General features: G+C 37.6%; 3 protein-coding genes across 6 annotated transcripts in view; 1 reads left to right on the top strand and 2 right to left on the bottom strand.

Annotated features, from left to right (window-relative positions):
* The window catches only part of LOC110272096 (protein FAR1-RELATED SEQUENCE 5-like), a 21,630-nt gene extending 6,305 nt beyond the window's left edge, over nucleotides 1-15,325 (bottom strand). The window contains exons 1-7 of the mRNA XM_021123913.1: nucleotides 15,257-15,325; nucleotides 14,806-15,048; nucleotides 14,415-14,474; nucleotides 11,638-12,367; nucleotides 11,151-11,522; nucleotides 10,543-10,928; nucleotides 10,145-10,245 (exon numbers count right to left, since the gene is read on the bottom strand). Of these exons, the coding sequence (XP_020979572.1) occupies nucleotides 10,145-10,245; nucleotides 10,543-10,928; nucleotides 11,151-11,522; nucleotides 11,638-12,367; nucleotides 14,415-14,474; nucleotides 14,806-15,048; nucleotides 15,257-15,325 (1,961 nt within the window). The remainder of the gene's footprint in view (nucleotides 1-10,144; nucleotides 10,246-10,542; nucleotides 10,929-11,150; nucleotides 11,523-11,637; nucleotides 12,368-14,414; nucleotides 14,475-14,805; nucleotides 15,049-15,256) is intronic.
* LOC110272097 (putative branched-chain-amino-acid aminotransferase 7) lies at nucleotides 16,632-17,449 on the bottom strand. The gene is made up of 4 exons (XM_021123914.1): nucleotides 17,441-17,449; nucleotides 17,246-17,387; nucleotides 16,956-17,134; nucleotides 16,632-16,833 (listed from the first exon to the last, which is right to left on the bottom strand). Exons 1-4 carry the CDS (start codon nucleotides 17,447-17,449, stop codon nucleotides 16,663-16,665), a joined length of 501 nt encoding a protein of 166 aa, XP_020979573.1. The 3' UTR covers nucleotides 16,632-16,662.
* LOC107640988 lies at nucleotides 17,592-20,466 on the top strand. 4 transcript variants are annotated; one of them, XM_021124369.1, is made up of 5 exons: nucleotides 17,592-17,832; nucleotides 18,227-18,483; nucleotides 18,857-18,970; nucleotides 19,039-19,140; nucleotides 20,320-20,466. In XM_021124369.1, exons 1-5 carry the CDS (start codon nucleotides 17,607-17,609, stop codon nucleotides 20,407-20,409), a joined length of 789 nt encoding a protein of 262 aa, XP_020980028.1. In that variant the 5' UTR covers nucleotides 17,592-17,606; the 3' UTR covers nucleotides 20,410-20,466. The 4 variants fall into 4 exon arrangements, with proteins under 4 accessions (XP_020980028.1, XP_020980029.1, XP_020980030.1 ...); XM_021124370.1 differs by having other exon boundaries at nucleotides 17,605-17,832; nucleotides 18,857-18,949; XM_021124371.1 differs by lacking the exon at nucleotides 20,320-20,466 and adding an exon at nucleotides 19,296-19,550 and having other exon boundaries at nucleotides 17,605-17,832.

The raw sequence follows: 20,839 nt of genomic DNA on the forward strand, positions 1-20,839 counted from the left end.
TAATTCCTAATCCTAATTCTAGAGAGAAGTGGGAGCTTCTCTCTCTAGAAACTAACTCTCAAACTAACTACAAAGCTAAACTAAACTAATTGGTAACTAACATATGTTTCTCTCTTCACTCCTTGGGTTAAATAGCATCAGAAATGAGTTGGATTGGGCCCACAAGGCTTTAGAATTCGCTGGCCACGTTTTGCTTTAAGTGAACTAGGTGGCAGCAACGGCGCGTGCGTGTACTTTGCGCGTGCGCGCCACCATACGTGTAGCAACTATGGCAAATCTTATAGTGTTTTGAAGCTCCGGATGTTAGCTTTCCAACCCAACTGGAACCGCATCAATTGGACCTCTGTAGCTCAAGTTATGGTCGTTTAAGTGCAAAGAGGTCGGCTTGACAGCTTTCCGGTTCTTTCATTTCTTCATGAGTTCTCCACCTTTTCATGCTTCTTTCTTCATTTCCTTGATCCAATCTTTGCCTTCTAAATCTGAAATCACTTAGCAAACATATCAAGGCATCTAATGGAATCAAGGAGAATTAAATTTAGCTATTTTAAGACCTAAAAAGCATGTTTTCACTCTTAAGCACAATTAAAGGAGAATATACAAAACCATGCTATTTCATTGAATAAATGTGGGTAAAAGGTGATAAAATCCCCTAAATTCAATACAAGATAAACCGTCAAATTGGGGTTTGTCAGGGGCTAACAAGGGTGATGTAAAAGGTAGGCTAATTTGGGATAAATGAGAAAAAATTCAAATGATGGCCTCAATCATCTCTTGGTATGTATCTATATTCTATAATTGGATATATAGATTAAAACAAAGTAAAAAACATCAGAATGAAAAAGAAGGGTAAAACACACAGGAATGAAATTTATGGTCTGAATGCAACCATACGATTAAGCTCAAAACTCACAGGCTATGTGTTCTCTAGCTCGAAAATCATATATTAGTTATACATGTCATGCAAGTAAAAATTAAGAGTTCTCATTATTCTCAATGTAAATCTTAGGGTGGCCCTTAAAATCTTAGTGTTGTTCCTTGATGAAATGTTGTTAACTAACTAACATGTAATGCTATATATACAAGGTGTGTGGATTGTTTTAATTTACTAAGATTCCTAGTTTACTCCTTTTATTTTCAATTAAATCAAACTATTATATGCTAAAAGGGTAAACTTTATACTAATTATTCCACATATTCTATAACTAATAGGTTTAGAATTGCAAACTAAACTAAATGGCTAAAATATGAACTAAAGTGCAAAATACGGAAAATAGGGTAGAAATACAGCAAAAGAACAATGTATAAGTACTGAAAAATAAAAATAAAAATACAAGCAAATAACAAAATAAGATAAAAGAGTCTGTAGTGGTTCACCAAAAAGATACGCCAGGGATGGCGACCTCCTGATGGATAATTTTTGGAAAACGAATTCCAACATCCAAATCTAACCGGCAAGTATACCGGGTCGCATCAAGTCTTTTTAGCTTATTTTGTGCTTCTTTGCTTCTTTTTCTTCTTATTTCCTACAAAGTTTATCAAATCAAAAGATCAAAGAAATATACCATTTAAGCACCAAAGAATGCAATATTTAAGCACTAATCATTAATTTCTTGTATGAAAAAGCATAGAAAAACATGACATGATGACATGTCATCACAACACCAAACTTAAACCTTGCTTGTCCCCAAGCAAGAAAAGAATCATGCAATTAAGATTGACAACCCAAGGAGAGAATGATAGCAACTCAATTATTCATGGTTAGCTAGTTTTCTATGCATGCTACAATCACAAAAGAAATGTAAATGATTGATGCTTCTATTTAGCTCATTTTATGAAATCTTTTCTTTATGTTTCTTCCTTGAAGCAAGCTTTTGATTTTCTTGTTAGCTTCTCCTTTTGGGTGCTTTGCTCCACGAGTTAATAACAAAGCTACGATTCTAAATGCTTTGTTTTCAAGTATTACCATTTGATACATAAGCACCACAAGCATTTGAATTTCTTTCCCTTGCCAACTCAGAATGCTTGCTCATCCTCAAGCAACAATTAGAATAATGGCTATGGGGCTAAGATAGATTATGAATGTCTTACACAATGAAATGTTTGTGACACATGCGTTTCAAGCAAGCAAAATTAAAGATATGAGGGCACAGAGAAACAGAGACATTATCTTTGCAAATATAAGTTGGTGTGCATGATACATTGCATAAAAGTATAAGTGGCACACCAAACTTAGTGTGACACTTTCTCTTGGAATTGATGCAAGCATCTAGTAAATATTGGAAGCAAATTTTTGTTGCATAGCAACACCAAACTTAGAATGCAACCATATGTCAATTTATTGAAATTTAAAAAAGCAAAGAAAGAAAACAAAGCAGAGAAAAATGTTACCTACGGTTGGGTTACCTCCCAACAAGTGCTCTTTTAGTGTCATTAGCTTGACATGCTGTTCTTCACTTTCTTCCTCTTCTTCCAGTTTGTTAAGAGGAATGACCTTAAGGGGGGAGAAGATTCAGCTACTGTCCCTTGTCTTGGCCTTTCCTCAGCAAGCTTCTTTTTGCAAATGACTTGATTGATCTTGCTTGCTGGATCAGGGACAGGATTGGTGCTCTTGCTAGTTGCCTTCACTTCTTTGATTTCAAGACATGATTGCTGTGTGATTATTGGAGTTTTGTATTCATCAAGAGTCTTTTGAATTGGTGGTTCCATGAACTCTTCCTTCATGTACTTCTCTGCCTCACTTGAGTGTAAATTTTCTGGAATGACTTCCTCACTTTCATGCTCCTCCACTCCTTTCTTTGCACCCAACATTTGACTTAATAGTTCTTTTATGGAGGAGGTTTGTTGTTCTTCCCAAGATTTCTTCATCTCTTCTTCATATTTTTCGATCACAGATTCAAAGGAAGTTTGTGAGGGTTGTGAATGTTCCCTTGTTACCTCAAGTGCAGTTTCATTTTCAACCACCTCATTCTTTATTGGAAGTTCACTTGATGCAGTAGCCTCCTCATCTTGCTCTTCCACTTTCTCCCTTGCACTTAACATTTGGTTTATCATCACTTCTATATTTTTGGATGAATTCTCTTGCTCATTCCAGGATATTTGTGCCTCTCTCTCATATTTTTCACACATAATCTCAAGCTTTGAGAGGCTTTGGTTCATGGAAGTTTGTGTGGGTGGTGAGTTTTGATAGGGGCTTTCTGTTGAAGCATGGTCAAGTGATGGCATCTTTGGATGAATATCATATGGAGCATTATAATTCTCTTCCCAGCCACCATTAGAATCATGACTAGCATCATTTTGTAGTGGAAGAAAATATCCCATATGGTTTTCTTGCTCATCTTGTGTCTGTGAAGCAAATCTCCATGGATTGGAGTGCTTAGAATTTGTATTTTCTTGGTGATATTCCCAGCCACCATTAGAGATTGGTGATGGTGGGTGATATCCCATAAAATTTTGTTTGACCATAAGATGAGTTGAACTCCATTTGTATTTTGTAAACATCAATGAAAATTGAAAATCATATCACAGAGAAAGAATTTCTTAGTGAGGCAATAGCTCAAACACCTTGCTATCAATTTAAAACGGAGAACAAAAACAAAGAAAATACTTGATCTAGACTTCTCACCCACTTAATCATTGTTGATCTAAATCAATCCCCAGAAATATACCATTTAAGCACCAAAGAATGCAATATTTAAGCACTAATCATTAATTTCTTGTATGAAAAAGCATAGAAAAACATGACATGATGACATGTCATCACCTCCCCACACTTAAAGTAAAGCATCGTCCTCGATGCTCGCTCAAGCCAGGTGTGAAGAAGTGTCATCACCGGAAGGATGGGCTGCTGGAGTCTCGGTGGTGGCCCGAAGGTCTGCAGACTGGATGAGGGTATGAGGATCTGTCTGCTGCAATGGAGGCTTTGACTGTATAGGAATCTCTGGGTCTGCGGCCTGAATCTGGTGTGGCTCCTCCTGCTGTGGCGCAGCTTGCTCTGGTCCTGCTTGCTCAGCCTCTCTCTATGCATGTGTCTCCTCCTCATGCTCATTCGCCTCCTCCTCGGATGGCTCTGATGGTGTGTCAGGCTCGGAGGGGATGTCGCCGCTAGATCGGATCATCAACTTGAGGTGCTCATAGCGTCGCTTGTTGCGATGCTCAGATCGCTCATATCGCCGCTGATTGCAGCGCTCCATCTGGTCCAACTGCTGAAATAAGCGGTGCACGAGGTGATAAACGGGCCCTGAGGCAGGTGGAGGTGCAGTGGATGGGGCTGGTGCAGCAGTGGATGAAGAAGGGGCAGCTGAAGATGTGGCTGCCTTACCAGAAGCTGTGAAGAATGGAGGTCTGTAGCCTAAAGCCTGAAACTTCCTGCTGTGAGGAAGATCTTCTTGTAATCTGCAGCAGGTGGCTTCTCATCAGCAAGCTCCCAAGGCACGTCAGCTCGACGGCCGAGCTGGGTAATCAGATAAGGGAAAGGGAGAGTGCCTCGGACATGGACCCTGGCCATGTAATACCGGATGAATCGTGGAAGATACAGGTCCTTACCCTCCATCACACACCAGATGAGGGTGATCATAGTAGCAGGCAGCTCCATCTCATGAGTGTTTGGCATAACAAAGTTGCTTAGGATCTAGTGCCAGAGCCAAGCCTCATCATTCAGATACATCAGCTTGATACCCTTAGGCATCGCTGTGTTCTTCCCCATGACCCATGGGACAGTAGAATCAAGGGCTATCCTCTACTTGACAGCATCCCAGTCAAATCTCAAAAAGCGCATGTCCTCGTCAGCCTTTTGGTAACCGTCAGGCTGATCTAACTTAAGCTGAAGGCGGAGGATATCCTCAATAGCTTCCTCAATTACCAATATCTGTTTTCCTCTGAGGTGCACTGCATCCAGGGTAGTCTTGAAATAGTTGCAGTAAAACTCTCTGACCCAGGAAGCATTGACCTCTGTCAAGTTTCTCTCCAAGAAGAACCAGCCTCTCTGTATTATCTGATCGAAGGTGTACTGATGTAGTTCTTCTGGAATTTTCAGAGTTCTCTCTAGTACAGGTTTCTGGAGGTGGCAAACACTGGATTCTTCAGCTCACAGTATCTGTTTGCAAATTTTACCGGATCATTGGCAGTGAGGAGCTGGTCAGCCTTCTCCTGCGGAGTAAAGTGCTTTTCCTGCCAGGAGTCATCATGCATAATGTCTAAGATAGACATAGAGGATTCTCCTCTTTTCATTTTACCAGTGGTTGCCTTGCCTTTTCCTTTTCGTTGAGGGTCAAACATCCTGAAAAGCAGAAATTCCAAGATATAAATGAAGAACAAAGCAGGAAAACAAGTAGGCAAATAGAATAATAGCAATATAAGCACATAGTGGCAAAAGAGCAGTAGAATAATGAAATGAGTTAAATAAATGTACATTTTGGATTGTTTTGGAGTTAAAAATCTGAGATGAGAAATCACAATCCAAAATATATTATAAGTAGAATACATGTTAATTAGGAGAAACAATAATCATGCCTTGAGTTAAAAAGTTGAAAGAGTTAGTTAAAAAGCAAAGGGAGAAGTTAGAAAGTTAAAAGTGGTTAAAAGTGAAAAAGAGGTTAGAAAGTGGAAAGCATTGAGTTAGGAGAAAGAAAGTTAAAGTAAGTGGCATGATAAATGTTTCCTAGGTAACAAGAAATTCACAAATTTAAAGAATAAGCAACTCATATTCAAGCAAGGATATCAGGTTGATGATGATTCATATAGATATAGAAATAGCAAAAATTGAAATCGAATCATCAAAAGTGCAATTTATGAACCAGGAAATTGAAAGGAAAAAGAATGTTGGCCCGTGCATTCATGAATTGGTTTGGTTGTAGCTAAGTAGTGCAGAATTGAAAATTGTCAAAACCAATTCCTGAATGTAAAAATGAAACAATTTGCAGAAAATTGGGCAGCATTCCGGCTAAAATTGGATATTCCCGGGTAATAAACAGCAGAAAAATCGGTTCATATAAATGTAAATAAAGCTGCAAATAGACACAAACAACATGAACATGAAAGAGCAGCACGAAACATGGAAGAACAGCATATGAATAGTATGAACATCACAGCCAGATCAAAAGTGTAGAAATAAGTAAAACAAGAAACAAGTACGGCGTAATTAACAGGCCTAAATCCACTAACCACATCCTAGCTACCTAACCACCTAGAATGGGGTATGGGGGGTGCGATGGGGTTAGGGTTCGCGTGACTGGGGGTTAGTGGATTTAAATCCACGCGAACGCGTGGGGCACGCGATCGCGTGATTAGGGCGAAATGGGGTTGACGCGGTCGCGTGGTTGATGCGATCGCATGGAATGGGTAAAAGATGGATGACGTGGACGCGTGAGGCACGCGACCGCGTCGCTGCGAATTGTGCTAAACGCACACTTCCAACGTCGTTTCAGCGCAACTCTCTGTCTCTATTTAGGGGGCCATAATATCCATGCGACGTGGACGCGTCGCTCACGTTTTCGCGTGGGATGGGTGTTTTGCAAGTGACGCGTTCGCGTCAAGGATGCGAACGCGTGGGCCATTTTGTGCTAAACGCACACCAGCCGCACGATTCCAGCCCAGATTTCTGGGTGTTGGATTTTACGCCGATTTCCAGATCACGTGTTCGCGTGATTGACGCGGACGCGTGGGAGGTATTTTTCGCGACTGACGCAAATGCATTAGCAACGCGGTCGCGTCGCGCGCTTTTCTTTTTTTATGCAATTATGCAATTATGCAATTATGCAGTATGCAATGCTAATGAATAATATTCAGGTTCAATGAAAAAAAACAAACAACACAAAATAAAATTGAAAAAGAAATGACCATACCATGGTGGGTTGTCTCCCACCTAGCACTTTTAGTTAAAGTCCTTAAGTTGGACATTGGATGAGCTTCCTGTTATGGTGGCTTATGCTTAAATTCATCTAGAAATCTCCACCAATGTTTGGAATGCCAACAGCCTCCGGGGTCCCAAACTAGGCATGTAAAGCTGTTGAGCAGCTTCAAACAGATTCTCAGACTCCCGGGTGACGAATGTCAGAATTTATTCCAGGATTCTAAACTTTACTTTTAAATCCGCCGTTGTCTTGATCTATATTCTTCGATCTGGGCGGTTTAGAAATTGTATTCTCACCAAGATGACCAAACGTCTTCTGAGACCCATTCAATTGAACTTGATACCAATCCTTGCACTTCGAATCAAAGCGTGGAACCTTATTGAACCTTGTACACCAGCTCTGAGTACGAGTCATTTCCCTCTTACTCTTAAAGCCGCAGAGAGCTCTAAGCTGGCCATCTGTTTCAAGCAAACCATATTCAAGTGGAAAGGTAAAGATAAAGGTTAAGGATTGTACCCACTTGAAGCTTGTATTAGGTGGTAATGGCCTTGGGACAGGTGTTTCCAGTGGTTCTGTAAGTTCTACTCCCTTGTATTCTTCTGTGAATTCCTCCACTTCTTTGCAAAATTTTTCAACTGCAACTGCAACTGCATCCTGATCAAAGTCTTCTATGTCTTCCTCATCACTCAAGTCATACGTTGGAGGTTGAGAGAAATCTACCTTGACATCATCTTCATATTCACTTGGATAAGATTCTTCAGGCTCAAAGAGTTCAGTTGCGGATGTGAGTTCGTGATTAGGAGAGCTTGATTCATGATCATCACTGCCTATGGAATCAACTTCTTGGTCTGTTCCGCCCAATTTCTCACAAGGTATATGCTTTGGAGGTTGTGCACTGTCCTCTTTGGCATCAATTTCGAACTTCTCAGCGGAATCCTTTACAGTTCTCGATTCCCATGGAGGTTCAGCATCTCCTAAATCTTCAACCACTTCTTCCTCTACAACTATCATGGCTTCCTCCACTTGTTCCAATACAAAGCCATGCTCCTCATTGTCCACCGAATTTTCTAGTGTTTCCTTCATGCTATGCTCTTCTTTTGATTCTCTACATGCAGCCATGGGAGTATTTTGAGCGCTCAGATGTCAGGAAGCTATTATATTTACTACCTCAGTTAAGGCAGTAGTGAGTTCCAATACGCCCTTTTGCATCCTTGCTTGCCCTTGAAGAAGAACATGAAGTTTGTCATTTATTGGAGGTTGGGGTGGGTATGAGGGTTCATTGGTGGGGAAAGAGGGTTCAAAATAAGAATGTGGTGGTTCTTGGGAGTAATTGGATTGGAATTGTGGTAGATAAGGGTCATACGGTGGTGAATGGTGAAAAAGAGATTGTGAGTGTGGTGGTTCAAAGCTACGTTGAGAGGATGGTCTATAAGCATAGGGTGGGGCTTGTTGGTAATTATAAGAGGGTCCACCATGTCTATCAGCTTGGTATGCATTGTAGAGTGGTCCTTGCCCATGATATCTTGGGGGGTGTTTTTGCCTAAAGGGTTGATCAGGGCCTCTTGGCTCCATCCATCTTTGATTGCTTAGACCTTGATGCATATTCCTGTTGTAGCTTCCACTCCTTTCAATAGATTTAAAACCAAACTCAAAGCGAGAGGGGTGAGAATTCATAGTAGCTAATAGAAATAAAAGAGAAAAAACAAAAACAAATAAACAAATAAAAGAAAAATATTTACAATAACCAGTAATAAGGCACACGTTTGCAGTTCCCCAGCAACGGCGCCACGCATTTTGAAGAACGGATGATTGACAGTTTAGAATTCAGAATAAATTCCCATTGCAAGTATAGTTTCCAAACCAAGAAATCATCCTTTCTTACAAACGTTTTGGTTGTCACAAGTAACAAACCCCTTTAAAATTGATAACCGAAGTATTTAAACCTCGGGTCGTCTTCTCAAGGAACTGCAAGGAGGTGTTCTTATTATTGGTTATGAGTTTTGTAAATTGGGGGTTTTGAAAGTAAGAAACAAGTAATTTAAATGACAAGTAAAATAAATAAATAACTGTAAAATAAACTCTTGGCAAGGTATGAAAATTCGGAAGTCCTATCCTAGTTACTCCTATGAAAATTGAAGTTAATCCCACTTAGTTAACCTTTACGAAAGCAAGGGAAAGTCAAGTGAACTAATTAGTTAGATTCCCAAGTCCTAGCCAACTCCTAAGGAAATACTAAAGTTAGTGGAATTCTAGTCAATTAGCCGACATAACAATCAATCACGATAAGTTGATAACTCAAGAGCCTCCAGTTAATCAATTAAAGCCAAGAATATAAAAAGCTAAACAAGAATCATAAATCTGAAATACCTCAATTGCATTAATAAGAGAAAATCAATCTAAACATAGAGAGTTCATAAGCCAATTTGGCAACATAAGTAATTAAATGAGAGCATTAAAATATCTGAAAGTAAAAGAGAAATATAAAGTAAAAGAAATATTGAACCTAATGAAGAGTTGAAATCCTAAATCCTTTAAGAGGAATCCTAATCCTAAAACCTAAGAGAGAGGAGAGAACCTCTCTCTTTAAAAACTACATCTAAACTATGAAAAGTGAATAATTGAAGGCCTCCTTTGAATGGATGCATTTCCCCACTTTATAACGTCTAATTTGTGCTTTCTGTACTTGGATCTGGGCCAAAAAGGGTTTCAGAAATCGCTGGGAGCGTTTTCTGCAGTTTCTGGTGCGTGGCGTCTGTCACGCGTCCGCGTGGGTCACGCGGTCGCGTCATCTGGAGTTTTCCTTATCACGCGTTCGCTTCGGTCACGCGTACGCGTCATCTGTGTTCTGCTCAAGGCACGCGTCTGCGTCAGTCACGCGTTCGCGTCACTGCCTTTTTGCGCTAGGCATGCGGCTGCGTTGTCCATGCGTTCGCGTCGCTGCCAGTTTCTTCAAAAACTCCATTTTGTGCTTTCCTTCCATTTTTGTATGTTTTCTTTCCATCCTTTAAATCATTCCTGCCTTAGGAGATCTGAAAATACTCAACACACAAATCACGGCATCGAATGGTAATAAAAGGTAATTAAAATAATTATTTTTAAAGCATAGGAAACATGTTTTTCACATATATCACATAATAAGGAAGGGAAAGTAAAACCATGCAATTTCACATGAATAAGTGGGTGAAGGGTTGAATAAATCACTTAAATTGAGCACAAAATATATCATGAAATATGGGTTTATCACCGTCCTTTTGTTTTGACTCTTGAGGGTCCCTGTATGTCATGTACAATCGCACCGCCTGTGCTCTGTGTGGGCACGGTAATCAATCAGCTTGGACTTTGCATCCCAAAGGGCAGCTCGCAAGATGGCTGCTTCCTCATCAAAAGCAACAAACTCCTGCACAACGTTATAGAACTCTGAACACAGATGCCTGAACAAGTTGTTGCTTTCATCACTCCGAGCCACGTCATGGCTACTCTTGATGTAAGTGTGCTTGCGGATGACATTCTTACTCCATCAAGGAAGAAGATAGCAGCTCGGTACTATGTCAAATCTGTAGTATGACCAGACCGCAAGGGTGTGGCAACACAATATACCAGCGGATTCAAATTTGTTGCACTCGCACTGACCCTTTCGACTCAAAGGGTCAAAGTCGACCCTGAAAGTATGGTTGACCGGCTTCCCCCAGAATACCTTCTGCTCGTCCACTGTAATAGAAATTGTATCTCCCTTTTGTTCAATTAATCGAACCACGCAATCGGTTTTTTTTCTTACCTCCAGTTGAAGAATCCTGAACATACTACTGGTGTATTCCAGCTGAAACTGTCTCTCAATGCCGGTGCTCCCTATACATGGGATGACCCCTTTCGAGTCTGCAGCATCATCTTCCAGCTCCTTTTGCTCCTTGGTTCCAAGGACATTGTCGTATTCATAGACGAACTGAACCAACCCACTCTTGCAATGCAGGTATCCACCAAAAAATGCGTGCATACTTTCACTACGCTGTGTACTCCTCATGCCTGCCCAAAATTCACTCTTGAAAAATATTGGAACCCATTTCCGTCGATTCGAGTAAAGTTCTGCCAAAAAAGAAAAATAAATGCATAAGAACATCCAGACACACTACGAGAAAAAACATCTGTTTATATACTGAAAGGAACATCCACTATCGTTAGAGGTGGAAAACTCAGTTATATTTCTCATAAAAACAATAGGAACGGAATCAAGGTGGCACAAATAACATGAGGTGAATAAATAGACAACTAGAAACCAACAGACGGGGTTTTTTTAACATCACCTACCTGCTAACCATCTGTTTTGGCCTAACTTAAACTGTTTGATGAAACCAGCCCAATCAGACTCGAATGATTCAGTCGTAGGAGAATTCCACACAATGTGATTCATCATTGCATTCAGTTCTCTGTACCTAGAGTATCCACCAAGCTTGAATTGTGATTTCTTCATTATGTGCCAGATGCACCATCGATGGACAGTGTCAGGTAGGACATTCCTAATAGCACCAGTCATCGCCTTGCACTGGTCAGTGATAATCCCCCTTGGTGCAGTCCCAACGTATCTCACCCACTGCGTGAACACCCACTCAAAACTAGAGATCTCCTCGCTCCCAAGTAAAGCACAGCCAAGAAGAGTAGACTTCCCATGGTGGTTTACACCTACAAAGGATGCAAACGGCAGACCATGCCTGTGAAAAGAGTAAAAACAACTGTGAGGCAACAAGAGAAATTTAAGAAATAACTGCTCTTGCTATTCACAAATACATATACGGACCTATTTCTTCTGTAACCACATCTCCGTAATATTCATACGAAGCCCTGCACCTTGCATCTACCCAAAGTGCGCTCCTAAATTTATTGGCATCGTCAACATCTATTGCATAAAAGAAGTTGGGATTGATCTCCTTCATTCGAACAAAATAATTCATCATCCCCTGGAAGTCCTCATTGTCATCGGAGCATCGGAGATTGCGTGTGATGTAATTTCTGACATCCTTTTCTGAAAAACCCAGGTTTGTGGACCCACCAACCTCGTTTGCCAGTGCTAGATACGTCTTGTTGGGTCTTATTCCAGCCTCATCGTTATACGTAATGACACACTTAGCATGCATGGTCAGCTCCCGGTACTCATGATAGTGGACAACTTTCTCAGCTGAACAGGGGTGAGAATACCTCAGTTCTAATCTAGACACAACCCAACATTTATTCTCATTGTCCAACACGACATACATCCTTGCTCTGCATCTCATGGCTATAATTCTGTTTGCTCGAGTTGCTGCGTTCACCCTAGACTCTCGATAACCTTCTCGCGTGCAATAAATAGATTGATTAACCGGTATCTTTGATTCCTTCCGCGTCTTGTCGAAATTCGTGTTCCTGATTTTAGTAACGAACCCAACTTTCTTTGCGTAGTTTGCATAAAATTTCTGTGCGAGAGGCAACGAACCAAAACTCATTCCTACGACTGGAATTTCCTCTTCGCCTACGCCACTATGATCCGGCAACTGTAACGTCAATACACAGAATTAGATACGAATTAAACTAGCCCTAACACAGTAAGTATTTAATAGAATTTCTTAGCATACTGATGATTGGATTTTTGACGGTTTAGAAATTCACAAATGAATTCTCGTTGTAAAGTATAGTTTCTAAACCAAGCAATAATCCTTTCATACAAAAAGTTGTTTGTCACTAGTACAAACCCCTAAAATTTATAAACCGAAGTATTGGACCTCGGGTCGTTCTCCTTAGGAATTACAATAAAGTGTCTTGTTATTGGTTATGAGTTATTTTGGGGTTTTGGATAAGGAGCATGAAAAGTAAATGGCAATGAAAATAAACTAAAAACTATAAAAGGCTCTTGGGAAGGTGTGAGAACTAGAAGTCCTATCCTAGTTATCCTTCTCAATTGTGATGAGAATTGTTCATTGCTACCACTTAGTTAACCCTTACTAATTAAAGGAAAGTCAAGTGGATGAATTGACTTGAGCCACAAGTCCTAGCCAACTCCCAAGGAATGACTAGCTTTAGTGCACTCCAAACTAATTAGCAATCTCTCCAATTATCAATCAACAAAGGAATTAGATAACTCAAGCGTCACTAATTACTCTACCATAGCCAAGAGGAACAAAATCTATACTAAAATCCAACCAAGCATTTCATCAAACACTTAGAAGGCATAAAAGAAAAGCAAAGTAATTTGATAACAAAAATAGAATCTAACAACAATTATGGCAAGGAATTAACAACAACAATCAAAAGGAACACAATTATTATGAATTACCTCTAATTGAATTGAAAGAGAATAGGAGGAACAAAAGTAGATCTACAACAAAGTATAAGAACAACATAAAGGAACTTACAACAAAAGAATAGAGGAAGATGAATGTAACAACAAAGAATTGAAAGGTAGAAGTAGAAGAAAGCAAAGATTAAAACCTAGATTTAAGAACTAATCCTAATCCTAATCCTAGAGAGAAGTGAGAGCTTCTCTCTCTAAAACTCTAAACTAAAGTGATTATTGGTTAAAAGGTGATGATTCATGCCTTCCCCTTAATCCTTCATCCTTTTATTCCTTTCCCTTAGCAATTTGGCGCCAAAAATGGGTTCAGAAACCCTCTCAAATCGCCAGGCACGTGTTGCATTAGTGAGGTCATGTGCCCTCATCGACGCGTGTGCGCACGGTACGCGTGCGCGTCCCTGGCTAATTCTGCGATGTGCGCGCGAGCGCCTTGTGCGCGTGTGCGTGCATGGCTGACCTTGCTTCTTTGCCTTTTTATGCTTCTCTCCACTTGTATGCTTCCTTCCTTGCTTCCTTTGATCCATGCCTAGCCTATTTCAATCCTGGAACTACTAGCAAACACATCAAGGCATCTTATGGAATCAAAGAAGAACTAGAATTCATCAAAATAAGGCTTAAAAAGCATGTTTTTACACTTAAGCACAAATATGGGAGAGATAACAAAATCATGCTAATTCCTAGGCTAAATGTGACAAAAGGTTATCAAAATACTCTAAATTCAATGCAAAACAAACCGTCAAATTGGGGTTTGTCACATACTATAATAATATCTCTTATAAATGAGCTTTTTGAATTTTAAAGAAACATCTACATAGAGTTGATAGGTTTACAAATCACAAAACACCTTTATATAGTAACCTGGGAATAATTTTATTAAAATACTATCATGATAAATCTTGAAATGATATTTGAACTTTAGGAAAATGTACAATCATCAATCTACTTTTTTCCTTCTATGTCATTATATGGTCTAATACCATTTGAGGATTCATAAAGCACCCACTAATAGAGTTATACTATATTGAAAACATGTGCCAAATTGATGTATCATACCCTAAGGAAGTAAGTGAAGTGTGAAATCAAAGCATATTCTCATCTCATAAAAACCTTGCCAAGGCTTAAATACTACCAAAAAGAGCACATGTTCTGGATTAATCAATAATACAAAATTAACATAGTGAAAAGTCTAATGTCGCTTAAGAAACATCTAATTAGCATGAACTAGAAACATCGATATAGCACATTCAAACCTGGTGTCCGTCGTCCAGCTCATTCTTTCTAGTCACAACGACATCGGTAATTTCGTCGAACTTCAATTAAAGTAACCGGAAAAAAGCATTGTCAAGTTAAGAACATTCCTTACTATATAATGAATGAGTCATATAAATACAATCAAAGAAAATTGCATCACAGATCTGGGAGTCAAGCATACTGTAATGATGGCAATTCTAATGATTCACACATGATGGGTAAGTGTTTAGTAGCAATTTTTTCCTCAGCTCAATAAATAACTATGCCAGAATTTTGTTTAACGATATACTTTTTGAAGTAAAAAAATTCTAATTAGCATGAATAACAATGCTACAAATACCACGTTGTTACAAAATTTATAACAACCAATTAGAAGCTTATGAAACATACCTTCCGTCCTACTTGCTCTTGCATGTCTAATTCACCCGCACTGAATTGTTTATCGCCTTTGGTTGGATTGGTCAATGTACTAATCGATCCTCCTTCAGTGGGTGAAAACGCCATGGAAGCTGCTTTCTTCCGGAAGTGATCCAACGAAGCCTTGACAATGATTGTTTGACTAGATGAGGTTGGCGCCGCTGATGAAACCAATGTCAAACCATGCACAGTAGCCGCTCCGTATAGGAAATTCCACTACAAGATTAATATTTATTTGAGGGAGTATTTTAATGAAGGTTTTCAAAAACCTCTACAATGCATTTTATTTATGGCAATTTAAAAAATCTCCACTTATAATTAATTAAACTTCATAATTTTAAAACAAAAGCTCATTTTCTCTTTCTCCAAAATGAGAAGTGTTGAGATAGCTGAGAGAGTGGCTATGAAACCCTAGGTTTTCCACCTCTATTTTCGCCGCCATTCTGGTTGCCGTTTTTGCCGCCGCCGACGCCGTTACCACTGCCGTGTCCATTGCAGCAGAGACCTGCTGGATTGAGCCACCTCTTCTATCAACATGTTTTCAAATCTGTTCTCTCTATACTGTGGTTGCTGCCACCGCAGTTTCTACCACCGTTGCCGCCACAGCTTCTGCATCGATGCCACCGCAGTTGCCGTGGTACAACACATGTTCAGATCTGTTCACTTCCAAGCTTCTTCTTCAACGCCTCTTTCTGTCACTCCAATCTCTCTTTTGAACTACTGCTGGTGCTTCTTTTTCTTCTTCTTCCCTGTTAATTTGATGATATTTCTTCTTTGTTAACAATAAATTTCTTCTCTTACTGGTATTCCCTATTTAAGATTTCACAAATTGTCATGTTAGTTGTCGAGTAACTCCTTGCGTTTAACATTCTCACAATTTATAATTGATATTCACTTTTTCATTTTTCGTTGTCTGTTCCCGTTATTGAATTGAATATAGCACATTAAATATATTATTTTATACCTTCCACATAAGTGACCTTCCCTCTTTCAATTGCATTGCTGATTTTGTTTCTTATTTTTCTTTATACCGTTGAATTGGTTCATTTGGTTAATGGTTTCTTAATGGAACTTTAAGGAATCATTAATTTATTTATATTAATATATATTTTTTTGCATTGTGTGGTACTTTGTCTTCGATTAATATATTTTATGTTTGCTGCGATTTTTTTGTTTTCCCGATTAAATTTCTTTTAATTTTGTTGCTGAAAATATAACTTATTTCTATGTCTTTTCATTTTTTAATTTTGCTCTTTCATTCTTTATTTACAAGTTGTATTCAGTTGAATGAAATCCATTGTTTTACCAACTGTAAATTAAATCACTTTTGTGTTGATGGTGGTTCAAGTCAAGACATTAATTACTGATGTTGACTTTTGCAAAGATGCAGAAGATTTTGCTGATGGATCTTGAGATCTTCCTTTCTTGAGAGCTTTCTCAGTTTTGTTGCAACTTTTTTACTGGTATTCCCTTTTATTCTGTATTTTTTATTGTTTTTCATTTGCGTTGATAAGGAGTTTTGGAAACGAGGCAGGGAAGACATGATAATTGATCATTGAAGCTGTTTTGTTTCATGTCAATAGTTAGTGGATTTTTTTATGTTAGGAGTGATTATTAGTTACTTTGTTTTGGTTGGTTGATCTTCATTTTGTATTTTTATTCTCTGTTCTTATTTTTTAAGTTTGACTTATAGAATATGTTTAAAATCAATGAGTATTTTTTACTATGTATGTGACTTAGACATTTTTAGATGAATGTTCATCTTCACAAAAAAATATTGGAATTCTGCTATATTCATAAAAAAAAGGTTGTCATGTTTGTTCCTTCTTTTTAGTTATGTTGAAGATAAAAAGCATAACGATAGCAGACCTTGTGATAGTTGCTAACAGGAGAACAGTAAATAAGGAAAGTGTACTCAGTTGAAAGTCCCACGCCTAAGGCAGCACCTGTTCCCATCAGCAATGGTCTAAGGTACAGTGTTCCTCTCCCTGCTGGAGGCACCTGTTTCAAGTTCCAACCTCAATTTAGTTTTTATTTTTATATCCTCATTTTATGTTCAAGTTTTAAAATCAAAATCACAAGTATTTAGAACCAAAACTGAGAACTTGAAAATACATACATACCCAGCGTTTGTTGGCAAGGACTATGTCCTTGACAGCCTTAATAAACTGCTCAACGGATGGGGAAGTCATACACAATCTGTCAGCACCAGCCTTCATGCGCAGGGCATTCTCCTCTGGCCTAAACAAAAGTATAGACCCTTCTTCGGTTCTATATGCCTTTAGCCCCTCAAAGATCCCCTAACGCAACCACAATTTTTCATGTATATATGTAGAGTGAAGTTAGCTAATTAAATAAAAACTGTGATGAAAATGAAACTATAAATAAGATATGCTCCTTTGAAATTTTATCTGTCCATAATTTAAGATGCCAGCAGCAGGGCTGACCTCAAGGGTTCCATAACGAATGAGGTTTCCATGTGAAAACTTTTTACCCTTTTCACATTTCATTACATACATGTAATCTGTGAGAACTAGACTGAATCCAATGTCCTCCTAATTGATGTCAATTTTGAGAGAGAATTTGTAACATTTGTCAATTTTGTAACTTTATTCATAAAAAATTTGTAACTTAATAACAATTTTTTGTAACAAGTTAAGAAATGAGTGAGAATCAATAGAGACTCATGATTTTTATGTCTCTCGTAACAAGTTAGTATAATGTCTAATTATCTTTTGTGTGCTTAACAGTTTTGTGTTTGTTAATATGCAGTCATGCCAAGGGGAAAATGCATAAAAAATCCATTGAAGTTTGTAGATGAGAGGAAAAACAATAATGCTTCTCGTTCACTTCAACCTCTAGCACCAACTGCATCTGAAGATACCATTGTAGAGGCTGGTGAGGCTCCTTCTCAAGCCGTTGCAAATTCCGTTTCATCTGATGGAGCTACACGTTGTTCTAACTCAAAGTCTTCATCTGCTTGGAATGTGGAGATAATTGGTATTAATTTATATTGCATAACTAGTGTAGAGGCAACTGATTCACAATATTAATTTATATTGCATAACTCAGATTATGATGATGGCTTTTTTTTATGTTATTTTATTTTATTTCTTTTGGCCATTATTTAAGATTTATATATTATGGAAAACAATGGGATTGTAGCAGCATTGTAGCAGCATGTATATATGCTTCGGTGAACTTGAAAAGTCACTTACTAGCTAGATTATTATAACATTGTTTTATTTATTTATTTATTTATTTTTTAATTACTTGTTTCCTATATTCATTTCTCCCATACCCCATGGTTCTAATGTCTTTTTCCAATCACTGCTTCTATTTGTAACAAATATTATACACTGTTATCATTTAAATTATTTTTATTTTTCTTAAGACTCTACAAATGTGAAGAAGAAGGCTAAGATCAAAGTCAAGGATGTTTGCAACTTACCTAGAGGAGACCGTGTAATTGTAGAGGTTGACGAAGAGGGTGCGGCATATGGTGAAGCACAAGGTTTACTTGCTGGCTATTGTGGTATATTAGCAACTAATGCACGTATCTTTCCAATTAGCTTTGAAAAGTGGTCAGGACAAGAAAATGGTGGCATGCCTAAATCTTTTAAGGATGAGTGCTTTGATTCAATGATAAAGGTAAAATCCATTTTTTTTAAAACTTCTATTAGTTCAAGTATTTATTTATTTATTTATTTATTTTTTTGTTTGAAGCCCCACTTCTATTTTACAAGCACAGAAAAGATTGCCTACAGGTATTGCATTCAAAGTATTGCAAAGAAGTGAGGAACATATAGACAAAGATTGTGGAATGAGTTCTATGATCCAACCATGAGAAGAGAAGTATTGGTGAACAATGTGCCTGATGATGTTCCAAGAGATCAATGGGCTTGCTTTGTCAATTATCGACTAAAATCGTCTACAATTGTAAGACACTAAATAATTCATTTAGTTATTGTTGTACTTTAATTAAAAAAAAACTATTAATTGAAGTTATTATATTTATTTTTAGGAGCTTTGCATGAAAAATAAGGAAAATCGAAGCAAGCAAACCATTCCTCACACTTGTGGATCTAAATCCAACTCTCGGAGGCGACATGAGATGGTATATATATACACACACTTGGTGCATGTGTGATTTTACTTACATTATATATGCTAATTGTTTAACCCTTTATTCCTATTTTTTTTTAGTACTTGGAAACGGAAAAAAAGCCTAGTAGAGAAATGATGTACATTGAAACACATAAGAGAAAGGATGGGTCTTTTGTAAATAACGAAGCATTAACTATAGTGGTAAGTGTTTTGTAAACCTTTGCTATCTTATCTTATTTTATTTGTATGTGATCATATGAAAATGAAATTTGAGAGTGGTTGATTGTAGATTGAGATATATAATGATTATAGGACAGTGGTTTACTTCACTTGCATGCACTTTTCACTTTAAATAGGAACAAATTGAGCTGAATATGACACAGTCAAATGCGTAATTTGAGGTGTCCCCTAATGATGCTGTTGGTAAAGTTTTGGGGCCTGAACACTCTGGGAGAGTTCGTTGCATGGGCATGGAAGCAGCGCCTACAAATACCTTTAGGAATGTGAGAAGTCGGCTTAATGGGATGACCATCTCCACTAATTCAGCTGGATCTTCTTCGCCTACTACTGCTGCAATTTTATAGAAAAAGATTAATAATTTAGAGTCTGACTTACATAACTCATAACAAAAAGTTACTAGTCTAGAGTCTAAGTTGCAACAATCATTTGATATGATGAAAGCATACCTAATGATGAAGGAAGGAGGAATTCCCGAAACACTTATCAGCTTCTTTTCTACCCGAGAGGTAACTTTATAATAAATTCATTTGTCATGAATATAAGTTTAGATGGAATAATACTCATTAATAGTGGAGTCTAATTATTGAAATTGAACATGTTCATATCATAAATTCTAGTTATTAAATAAGCGTGATACACTAAAAGTAAAATGCTCAAATGATAACAATTGTTGTTTTTAATAGTTATAGTAAAGCTAGTGTTATATTAAAGTTGTTACATTATTTTACCAACTTGTTTCATTATTAGTAGTAACCCACTACTCTGCTGCTGCGTTTTGCATGAACTGCAGAGGAAGCTATAGCCATATATCATTCATTTTCCCAAAATAAATCAGCCTCACAAAAAGGTAACCATATTTTACTGAACTCGGCTGAACCATGAACACCAATACATAAATAAACAATTGCTGCAATTTAATTTTTCTGAACCCATGAACACCAATACATATATTATGAATTTCAGGAGTTCGGCACCAATACATATCTACATGTTTCTACCTCGTCAATTGTACAGTTGCAGTTTTCTGTTTTCTTACACTAGGTTTAGATGCTCTTTAAAATTGAGTTGTAAGACTTATATCAAATCATCTTGATGCTTAACTTTACTAAAATTACTAATAATTCTTATGTTTACATATAGGCTAATGATGCTGAAAGCGAGCCTACTACTCCCTTTGATGCTAGGAGATCAACTGGTGATAGCAACGGATATCCGAGAACAAATATTTGAGACTTTTATGTAATTAGATAATATTGAAATATTGAAGTTGTTGTTTTATTTTACTTTTTTAAAGAAAAACAATAATAGTTACGTAGAACAATACATATGCAATTATATTTGGAATTATTGACATTGAGAATTTTTTATATATAGAGTTATATCTTATATTGAGGAATTGTGTTATAAAAGATTTAGTTTTTAAATTTTGATATTAAATAAATTTTTAATTTGAGAGTATGTAAATGAGATGAGATTAATGAATGATTGGAAATTAAAAATAAATAAATAATTACAGGGGTTGTGGAGGTTTGAAAATCTCACAAAATAGTTTATTTTTGTTAAATTAAAAAATCAATTTGTGGAGGTTTTAAACTGCTACAAAAATGATTTAAAATTGCCACAAAAGTCTAATATAAAACCTCCACTAAACACATACAAA

The sequence above is a fragment of the Arachis ipaensis genome, chromosome B05 (assembly GCF_000816755.2).
Source record: "Arachis ipaensis cultivar K30076 chromosome B05, Araip1.1, whole genome shotgun sequence".
NCBI classification, from domain to species: Eukaryota; Viridiplantae; Streptophyta; class Magnoliopsida; order Fabales; family Fabaceae; genus Arachis; species Arachis ipaensis.

Bases quoted from the DNA above. Each gene is read 5' to 3' on its own strand.
- LOC110272097 (XM_021123914.1), bottom strand. The intron at 17,135-17,245 runs AGATAAAATTTC...TGTGGTTGCGTT, and splicing joins TGGCATCTTAAATTATGGAC to AGGGGATCTTTGAGGGGCTA. The intron at 16,834-16,955 runs GTATGTATGTAT...AACTTGAAACAG, and splicing joins TCCTTGCCAACAAACGCTGG to GTGCCTCCAGCAGGGAGAGG.
- LOC107640988 (XM_021124369.1), top strand. From the start codon at position 17,607: ATGCCAAGGGGAAAATGCATAAAAAATCCATTGAAGTTTGTAGATGAG. The intron at 17,833-18,226 runs GTATTAATTTAT...ATTTTTCTTAAG, and splicing joins TTGGAATGTGGAGATAATTG to ACTCTACAAATGTGAAGAAG. The intron at 18,971-19,038 runs GTGCATGTGTGA...ATTTTTTTTTAG, and splicing joins TATATATATACACACACTTG to TACTTGGAAACGGAAAAAAA.